Source organism: Vanellus vanellus (genome assembly GCF_965231255.1).
Source record: "Vanellus vanellus genome assembly, chromosome: 3".
Classification (NCBI taxonomy): domain Eukaryota; kingdom Metazoa; phylum Chordata; class Aves; order Charadriiformes; family Charadriidae; genus Vanellus; species Vanellus vanellus.
This window is the reverse complement of record NC_138907.1, coordinates 121,680,294-121,691,187: the sequence shown is the minus strand read 5'-3', so window position 1 is coordinate 121,691,187 and position 10,894 is coordinate 121,680,294. Positions and strand designations below refer to the sequence as shown.

At 38.3% G+C, this 10,894-nt stretch overlaps 1 protein-coding gene across 2 annotated transcripts in view; it reads left to right on the top strand.

Moving 5' to 3' along the window:
* The first annotated feature begins 842 nt into the window (after positions 1 to 842).
* ITSN2 (intersectin 2) overlaps positions 843 to 10,894 on the top strand; it is a 71,763-nt gene continuing 61,711 nt past the window's right edge. Inside the window, exon 1 of one of the 2 annotated variants that reach the window (XM_082480864.1) lies at positions 843 to 1,129. In XM_082480864.1, the coding sequence (XP_082336990.1) occupies positions 1,099 to 1,129 (31 nt within the window). In that variant the 5' untranslated portion in view covers positions 843 to 1,098. The remainder of the gene's footprint in view (positions 1,130 to 10,894) is intronic. The other variant, XM_082480865.1, reaches the window with a different exon arrangement.

Below are 10,894 nucleotides of genomic sequence, written 5' to 3'. Positions count from 1 at the left end.
AGAAGGTTTGGTATCTGAAAAGGGAGCAACAGAGGGGTCTGAGATGTGAATTTTATTTTCTTTTTTTAATTAAAATAAAAATCTATTTTTTGTGGTTGCATCCTGAACAATAGTTTCTGCATGTAGAGTGGAGGATAATTATGTATAAATTCAAGTATTTAACTAAAAGATATGTCATCCAAAGCAAAAGCTCACTGCATTTAGTTCTGCATTTGTAAAGTGGTGCTTATGCTTATCCCTTAGATAAGTAGTAGTGAATACTTTGCAATTCTAAAGATTTAATAACATTAATAGAGGTACTTTTGAAAGGATACATACTAGAAAAACAAAATAAGTCTTAGTACTCTAATACGTTTTATTATGAAAGTTAATTGTATTGAGATCCCTTTAAATGCTACTTTTGAGTCTTTATGCAATAGCTCCAGAAAAGGAATAACTTCATTGTGTTGGTTATGGAAAACTGGCTGACTGCAAATTTTTATTAGGACGAGTCATGCTTTTGCAAATACATCATGTAAGAGTGTTTTCTTTGTAAATTGTGTGTGGAGTAGTGGAACAGATGAATTTGAATAATAGTTGTTCTGCCACTTTCTTCAGCAGAAGCGTTCAGTTACAGAGCTGTGCATTGAACTTTTTTTTTTTTTTTTATGATACTCAAATATTTCCCAGGGAGAGCCGGAAAAGATGCGCTAGGACCCCGGCTCTGTCCCCCTGCCAGGAGAGGGCTGGTCTCCAGGCCATATGTTCTGACATGTTGTCAACTGTTTGTGTACATTATGCAGCAGTTACTAAACAGTTGGTACTGTTTTCCTTTAAGAATGTGCCACTAGGTTCAGGACTGCACTGCATACCCTATGAAAAAAAAAAAATAGAAAAAAAAAAAAAGATCCTCCACCCCCGTCACCAATGTAAATTCAGCTGGTTCAGCAGCAGCCTGAAGCTCGGCATTGTTTGGTATCGGAAGTGTGAGCTGAAGGGGACGGGCATTCCCCCCGCTCAGCGGGAGCGCGGAGCTACGTTTTGCCCTTGTTGCATTATTAATGGCACAATGTTTTTATGTTGCAGATGGCTAAGAGCTAGTGAGGGATATTCAAGACCATGATGGCTCAGTTTCCCACAGCCATGAACGGTGAGTAGCTGGGGTCGGTTTGTTTAGGTAGGGGTTGGGAGCGTTTGTCTTCATTTTATTATTTTTTAAAAAAAATATGCTGATTTTAGTACCTGCAGCAGCGTTATGGTCCGTTTGCTGCAGATTGCTTCCTGTAGCCTAACTTGCACTGTAAGCCTGGGAGAAATTCGGTAGAAGCATTGCTGCAGTGTAATTTGGAGTACGGATCTAGTAATCTCAGATCATTTAAAGGGTTGAGGAACGTGTGACTTCTGGTGTGATTACTGTCTGACTTCAAGTGGGGAATATGCTAAGTAATAGTTGATTAAACTTGCATACCTTTTCTGTTATGTAATTCAGCACAAAATGTGTTTCATTATAATATATCATGCTATGTATTTTAAACCAAAATACTTGAATGTATTAAGCAATTTGCTGCATTGACGAAAATAATCAGTCCTTCTCGAAAAAAATGTTAAGATTTTTCCTTTTGATTCTGTGCCCAGCCTACTATAGAAACTTTTGGATTTGTTTCTTGGTGATTTCCTTTAGAAGACATATGAGAGTTAAAACTTTAAAATTGTTTGTGTGTGTATGTGTGTGTTGGAGCTCTTTATTTCTAGAGCAAGCTTATTTGTGAAGGTGCAATTTGTAAATATCTGCTGAGAAATTTGATGTTTACGTGTTGTTGTTTACAGAGCTGGCCAAAATGAAAAGACAGGTATAAGAACAATGCTTTGCACTTCAGATATCCCAGATAGGGAGTGTTTCCCTTGATAAAAGTAGAGAAATAAATATTAAAAAAATGTATTCCTTATGTCATTTATCTTTGAAGGTTACTGCAGGACTGAGTGGTCTTATTTAACTAATTTAGGAAATTGTCACTGCTGAGTAAGGGGAAACATTTTTTTTTTTGCAGAAGAATGTTCAGATTTCAAATTAAACCTGTTTTACACATCTGTGTCATGTTTGCATAAAACATTTTGTTCAAAAGTATTCGGTGTGATCAATACCTTCTTTTATACAGTCAGCCGCAATTTGTTCCAGACTTTGTTTCACAGACTTAACAATAGGAGAGAAGTAAAAGGATTCAGTATATTGTATATAATAGGGAAAAACCTAAATACCAGACTTGCTTCCCCACTTTCTTGGACATAATAAAAAAGCAATTTTTTTTTAATTGCTACATGCTTTTTCTTCCTCAATTTAAAACAAACAAATAAAAGCTCTCTTCAGAGAGGATGCAGATCTATGTCCATGGCTGTCTTCATGGTTGGTTTATGCATGAACTGTTTGGTGTCTTTTTGGTTTGTTTCTTTACTCCTTGGTTCTGGTGGAGGATTGCAAGTGTATTGACGGTGCTGAGCACATACATGGCTTGTTCTCAGAAGTCTGTTAGTTTGGGAGAGTGATGCTTTCCTTCATCTGAAATCCCGTGAAATCCACAAGCTGCAGCTTTTCCCCCTGCAGAATTTTGCTGTGTTGAAAAACGTAGTAAGAAAAGTCAAGTAAGAGTAAGAGAGATACCAGACAATAGTTAAGTTATTGCTCCTCACGGAATATTAGAATGTGTATAGTTTTGCGGTTGTATTTCTTACTGGAATTGATTAAATTTCCAATAAGTCAGATGGGAGAAAAAAATAGTTTTAATGTGATTACTGGGTAAATATTGAGCAGCCTTTGCTGTTGAATTTGTTCTTCTTTAATCTGTGTTCGTCTTCCCTGCTACTTACTACCACTGTTGTTTGCATTCAACGTAGATCACCTGCGTTTACCACTCATTGCTCAGTGGAAACCTCTAATGATGTTGTTAGACCTTGGCAGTGACTTCAAGCAGGAGATGAGGAATGAGGTTATGCGTGAGGCAGCTGAACCATTAGACGTGGCTGCAGCCTGGGAGCACTGGCTGCCGGCTGCGCCTTCGTGTTAGCAGAGCATTGACCCTTTCCTTTTGTGTCCTACTAGGGGAAAATGGTAGTTTTCTTCTGGGCGCAAAACTCTCATATTCTTATCAAGGTACAATATGCTTAGCTTTCAGTCATGTAAGGCATGAAGTAGTTTCAGGATTATTTTTGGCATTTGGTGTTACAGAAAAATGAGTGGAGTGTGGAGCGGGTGTGTGTACAAGTGAGTGATTACATGATACAGGGTGATACTAAGTTCGAGAACTCCAGAGTTCAAATGACAAAGCACGATAATGAGATAGTCTCAAACGAATGTGAGTGGAAGATGCTAGAACACTTTATTTAGCAACCGAAGCCGAGAAAGGGAAGTCTGCGCAGGACCTCAAGAAGGAACCCTGAGTCGTGTGCTTGAGTTCCAGTTGAGAGACTCAACTTCATTGAGGACACCTTGAGCTGTTATTCAGGATGTACCTCCACCAGAGCAGGTTCCAAAGACTGTTCAGCCTCAGCATGTGGCTGATGGCCAAACTGCGTGTTATACTGAGAACTGGTGTATTCAGTTTTGTGGCCACATGTAAACTTCGGTTTGTGGTATTGTGTACTCTAGGGGCACGTGCTCTTGCTAGACTGCTTACCTTTCTTCTCTAAAGTCATGAAAGGACTCAGTGAGCAGAAAGGCGTTCCCTTTGACCCTTCATTTCTGTCCAAGGTGACCTTTGTGGATGTCTTACTAACAGGCTGGAAATTCAGAGAGGGAAAAGTAGGACTTACAAAGTGCATGTTGGCTTGTCTGGAACTCAGGGCAGACTTGCCAGATTTTACAATTTTGTCTCCCATGCATAATGTAGAGGTTGTAATGACATTTTATATGAATAGGCAAGGCTGAGCAACATGGTTCTTCTAATGCAGAAAGGCTGCTAATTACAAAATAAATGTACAGCACCAGATGGATAACAGACATTTCTGTCTGTGGAGTCCAGTTCTATCAAAGAGCCACTCCAGGTGTGTCCATCTCCCCAGTCCGCAAACAAGATCAAGGATTGCCTACTGAGGATTTCATTTTATCCTGTAACTGTCTGAATATTGTTCACTATCTCTGTGAAAATGATAAAACAAACCCAGTTTCTGGTAGTTTATTCCCCTTACATATAGTTCTCTATCTGGACAACGCTTTCTTAGAAGTTCACCCCAAGTCTTACAAAAGCTGTTGTAAATAGCATTTAGTTACACTAAATAAAAAATACCTTCAACAACTGTATTTCTAAAGAACTAGTTAATACACTAACCACAAACAACGGTTAAAAGTATAAAGGCTTTAACAGGTTAAAATGCACTTCCACTTAATTTGTCTCTGTGATTGCTGTCTTTATCACAGAGCAGGAAGAAGTCACCTTTCAGTGCCGGGGGATGCCTTCTTTACAGCTGGAGAGCAGTTGCAAGATGTTGCTTTTCTCCTAACTCCCTTTCTTCCGTAGGCTAGATTTTTTTTCAGGGTTTAATATCCATGCTGATGCTAGATCTTGGTTTGGGGAGATTTAATCTTGATGGTCCAGCCGGAACAAGGAAAGCAGTATTTGCTGATCAGTATCTTTCACATTGTTTCCTTAAGTACTGTTGGAATTTTGGGGCTTTGCTTTTTTTTGTTTATGTTTTTATTTGTCCTTCCTCTTCCCTCCTACCACCTGTTTCCTTTTGATATAATTTTTTTGTGGTCCAGCAGGAAAATACGTCTGATAAACTGAGGTGCAAAAATGTAATACTCATAACTCATTTCATAGGCTTCTCAACCTTCGCAAGTCAAACTGGATTTTATGCTGCTGTGAATAGAACTGAGCTTTGTGTCTGCACACTTAGGTGTGTGGGGAAACTAGGGTAGACATGAATGGGTTGAGTGAGGTCCTGGTTCCACTAATGTCAGGGATAAAACACTCACTGATGCTAAGTTCTGCTGCATCTTCTTTTATTAAAAAAAGTCTGTCTCAAGATCCAACGTCTGAATTTTATTGAATGAGGAGGAACCCTGGTCATCACAGTTCAACTACTTGAATGCAGCCTGACTCTTCACCTTGTGTGCACTGTAGATACAGAAATTGTACACTTGGATATCAGCAAGCGTGGATAAAGATACTGAGCTGGTCTAATTACCTTGCAAAGAAAATATCAGAACTTGTTTTCCTATCTAAAAGAAGGAAAAGGAAAGAAATTCTAAGATAATGACAAATATTTTCTGTGTCCTTACTTATAAATTTATCATTCCTCTCATTTTTCAGTGAGGACAGTGATGTCAGTTGATACAGAGCAAAATTCATGTGCTCAAGTCCACTGTCACACCCTGCAAAAAATTATATTTCCAATTGTGTGTGCCATATCGTATGTTTTCTTTAATCCTAACAAGTCAGAAATAGCGCTGTAGGGTTGCGGAATACAAAGTGGTCTATTCGTATTTAATTATGACAATAATACGATTCATGCGTAAGAGAAAATCTTGGAAGGAAGAAATAATTAAACATGGAGGTAAATCTTAAATGCAATAAATGGAACTCGGTTTTAACAAAGGAGGTTGCACCTTACGCTTTCTTCAGTAACTGAGTTTTGTAGAGAAAGTGCAACAGATTCCATGTTTGGACTTCCTTAGAGAAATAACTGGCTAAAAGGGAGAGAAGATGCAAATATTAGACTAGGATGTTGTAATAGTGATATTCTTTGTGGATCTTTATCTCGAGACCAGCCTTACTTGTTATTATTTATCAGTAAATCATCATCAGTAAAAAGCAAATGTATGCTGGTTATATTGGTTGATGACACAAACTTAGGAGTCATTTTCTGGCCAGAATTATACAGTACGAACTGCATGTCACTGGTTAAATTTCATCATATTTCTGTTGTGCTGTCTCCCAATAGCTTTTAGCCATACCATTATGGTCTAGGAGAATTTTTGCTGTGTGCTGGGAACTCGGCAGTTGGCTGTGACTAAGGAGGAAGACAACCGATGTATTAGGTGATCACGTAATAATTACGTGATTTGAGGAAAAGGAAATGCATCCTGAAATATGATGGGGAAATAGGGAGTACTGTGTACTATTGCCTAAGGCACTGGTGAGACATTTTGTGGGATATAGGGTAGAATTTGGGTTATCTGCTTAGGAGGGAAAAAAAGCCTGCAAAGTATAATAGATGCAGAGTTAGGCTTCAGTGTTATCCAGGAGAAATTAATTAAGTGTTGAGAAAGACTAAAGAGATTGGCTTTGTTAACCTACCAAAATAAAAGTTTACTGTTTTCTTTTTTTATTTCATTGTGTTTACTTTACAGTAAATAAATTTACTCTTTATTTTTTCTTATTAGGAAGATAAACATTAAGGAGGGAAAATAACTTTACAATGTTAGCACAAGGTTAAATTGAGATGAATCAGCTGCTGGTGCACTTGGTCTGGAAATGGGAATGGTTCTGTCAGCGGTAACATTCTGGATCATGGTCAAGGAAAAAGTCTGATTGCCTCAAGGCAGAGCTTGCATTTTAGGAAAGAATTAATGTATTGCAGGTTTTTGGAGTAGCAGCAGTCTGGACATGGTGAGCTTGGTAGTCACTTCCAATCCTATGCTCCAAAAACATGAAAAAAAAATAATTAGATAATAACCTAGTGAAGATTTGGTGTTAGAGCTTAATCCATGACCTTACTTTAAGCCCATAGCTGCTTTGTCTTGCTAAGATTTTACTTTGTTAGTATCATGAGTTAGCTTTTATAAGGCAAGATTACACTGAGTGGGGAAACCAGGATGGTTTTTATCTGGAATAATAATACTATAATGCAAGCTGCTTTATTCATTTTGGATGTCAGTGAGACTTCCTGATGGTTTTTCTTCAAAGCATATAAAAAACAAATTAAAAAAAAAAATATCTACAAATACTTCCCCAAAATGGAGCCAGAGCCTGAAGGCTTATGAAGGGATGCAGGAACATAAATCTATCACGTGGCCAAGCTTCAAAGGGCTTTGACTGTTAGAATTTTCATTTCCTTGCAGGATTAGCTCCAAAAGCTTGGGAAGTGTACTGCTCTGATAAACGCCTTCATCTGGTTGTTGCAATTTTGGGTTGATAAGCATTGTGTGAAGTGGTACCATCTTAACATGTACTAAATTCCATGTCGTCTGTGATCATCGTGTCCACTTTGAAGTGGCCATAGATGATATTAATTGGTATTGGCAGAATGAGTTCAGGTTTAGCCCACTAATTATAATGACAAGAATAAACACATTTTTAGACATTGTGGTCTGTCAAATGTATTTATATAATGCTGTGTTACTTTAATGAGGAATCTTGTATGTTCAAGCTTTTCAATATACCGCATCAGTTCTCTAGGACATCTGTTGTTTTTCTTACAATGGAACAGTAACCTTAAATCATAATTGAGATAGCTAGGAGGGGTGAAACCCCTGAAAGCTAAAAGAATATCAAAGTTCATGGGACTAGCATGCTTATGAAGTACCTTCAGAGAAGATATTAAAATAACTTAAAAACATTTGTGGTTTAGTTGGATGTGAAGTTCTCTGTGTGTGAGACTCAAGAACAGGTAAGATTAACTGAATGTCAAGAGCTGTCTTAGTGCTGTTTGTTGAAGTTATTTGTGTTTAAAGTTATATTATTTTTTTTTTTAATATTACTTGGCGTATTTTAAAGTACACATTTTCCCTGCATTTCTTCTCACAACCATAATTTTGTGTTTAACTGTGATCTCTGTAGTACAGCTTTTGTTTCTTTACGAAACGTGTTACTGAAAGTCATGGTTCGCTATTATTGAAGAACTCTGCAGTTCTTGTAGTATGTGTTGATACTTGTATAACAGTATGGAAAAGAGTACGTTTCTATTTTCTTAAGAATTGCAGGTAAAATTTGCTGTGCAACAAATTACAGTGCTTTCATAACACTGCATTTCACAAGAAATCTTCAAGCTTGAGGAAAAAAAATACGGGTGCAAGTTAACGTGTAAACTGTTTCTCATATAGATGATGTGGTTTGGAAGGCCAGAAGAAGTACTCCTCTTATTTCTTGCATTCTCTATATTCAGACTGAATTAAGAAATACACAGACTGTACTTTGTACTGTGTTAAGGGAGGCTAAATGGATCAGAGCTGTTGAGTTTAGTTTGGAGAAGAGACAGCTGAGTTGAGGATACAATAGAAATTTGTAAAGCCATAACAGAATAGAAAAGGCTAACAAGGGAAAGAATATTCACTGTTTTTTCATAACTGAAAAGGAAAGCAATTCCTAGTGAAATTATTGAGCTTAAGGGAGGGAAAAGAAAATGGGTTTGTTGATTGGTTTGTTTGCTTCACATAATGAACAATCAGTCATGGGACTCACTGTCAAGAGCTGCTTGGGAACCAAAAATTCCAAGTACATGGAATCAAAACTTGGGGAGGAAAGATCTATGCCGTGGCTATTAGGCTATTAAATTCCCTTTTATTTTTTTTGGTGTGTGGAGGGTGTGCCTTTTTAGCTCAAGAAGGCTGCCAAATTGCTGATTTCTGACAGTTGAGAAACTGTAATAACCAGGGAAGAACTCTGTTCCTAGTTCTATTCCCTAAATGGGAGGCAGGGATTAGGAGACAGGATTAGGGACTATGGTATAAACTGATACCAATGGTCTTATGGTCATAAATCAGACAATTTTTAATTTGTTATATTTAAAATCAAACTCCCTGGTGTGCTGGGAAGAGTATTGTATACATACTGGGTGTAGTTGGCATGTTCTACTAATTAGTAATTTAACATTATAAGGAGTACTGTTTAAGCAAACTCTCTTTTGTAACCTTTTTGTTTTCTTCCAGTTTTTCCTACAGGTTTTCTTTCTGTCAATACTAGAAATTGCAGAGAGGAGGGTAACAAGAATGATCAAAGATGCAGAACAGCTTCCATATGAGGAATAATTACATTGGCTGGGGCATTTCAGTTTAGCAAGGAAACAGTGAAGATGGTGGCTATAGTAGATGTCACCTTCTCAAGGTTATTCATCGTTTTGTTTTGTAGGCAAGGGAGTGGTAATTGATCTCTGATAACACAAGAGTTAACCAGTATCGAATGAAAATGCCATTGGCAGATATCAAGCAAACAGAGCACTTTGCCCATTGTCAAACAGTGTAAGCCATAGGAAGCTGTGGATGTCAAAAGGTTACTTGGATTCCTTAAGCAATTGGAGATAGGTGGGTTTTACTTCCATTAATGAGGTGTACCACCTCTGGTTCAGGAGCTGCACTGGGGGCTGAGAAGACATGCTAGGGATGTACCACCACATGCGTGCCTCAGCCTGTCACTGTGCTGGGAGCTTTGCTGAGTAAATTCGATCTGAGACGTCGGGGTCATTACTGTGTTTTATTTCCTAAATTAGCTCTTAATTTAATTTTATTCCACAGATCATTCAGGAAATGCCTCATAATTTTCCTACTCTCCCACCCTTCCTGTGTATTTTTTCTTTTTTTTTTTTTTTCAATTTCATGATTCTTCTCTTTTCTTATTTCCTTTCAAGTCCGTATCCCAATTCTCTGTTGTAAATATAGCCCATCAGCCTTCCTCCTGGTCCCAGACTTCCTCCTCAAGGCTGAGAACCCGGAAATGTCATTTTTACTCTAATGGCCAGATAATGATGAGAACTACAAAAATTACTATAAAAGATCTAATATTCCTTGAACACAGTTCTGCTTTATGTCAGCGTATGTTTTGTAGGATGATCATTTCCTTTACTCCACCTAATTTCAAGGTTCATTTTGCATCCTCTTGCCTCCTATTTTTAGTGCCTGCATTTCGCCCAGTGTGGAAAGATTTACTAGCTGCCGCAGATGGAAACTCACCTGAATCTTATTAGTTTTGCTGCATTCCACAGAGATTTGCTAGACAATAATTAAACAAATTATCCTTTTGTAAATTTTTAATTAAGTTGTAGGTTTTTTCTTGTGAATGCTGGTGAGCAGCAGCTGTGTAAAAAATCCATTTTCAGAATTAAAAAAAAATTAATCTAAAGCTCTGGTGGGCTTTTTCCTCAAACATCGTAACTAAAACCTTTTTTTCCCCCCTCATTGAAGACTTTGATGGTCTACAGGTTGACAGGAGTTTACTTGAAAAAAGCTTCTGACCTGTCCTAAACTGAGGGGTAAGCATATCTTCCTCCTTCTGTGTCGTGTTGGGAAGGAGGGCTATGGAGTCCGTCAGCTGGAAGTATGCTTACCTTAACAACAAGTCATGCAGCTGGTAGGGGAGAATTTGGCAAAGTATGCCTGTTTTATGCCTTGATAATATTGCTTACTTCAAAGTTTTCATACCTTCCGCTGGAAAGATTCTTGTTGGTATGACTTTTTACTTCTCTCTCATTTCCATTTCTAAAAACCATCCAAAAGTATTAATTGCAGGACGAGGGCAGTGATCATTCCCCCTGTACTCGGCACTGGTGAGGCCCCACCTCGAGTACTGTGTTCAGTTTTGGGCCCCTCACTACAAGAATCGTAGAATCATAGAATTGTCTAGGTTGGAAGAGACCCTTGGGATCATCGAGTCCAGCCATCTACCCTACTCTACAAAGTTCTCCCCTACACCATATCCCCCAAGACCACATCTAAACGTCTCTTAAACACATCCAGGGATGGTGACTCAACCACCTCCCTGGGCAGTCTCTTCCAATGCCCGACCACTCTTTCTGTGAAAAATTATTTCCTAATGTTCAGTCTAAATCTGCCCTGTTGGAGCTTGAAGCCATTCCCTCTTGTTCTGTCATTAATTACCTGTGAGAAGAGACCAGCACCAACCTCTCTACAGTGTCCTTTCAAATAGTTGTAGAGAGTGATGAGGTCTCCCCTCAGCCTCCTCCTCCTCAAACTAAACAGTCCCAGCTGTTG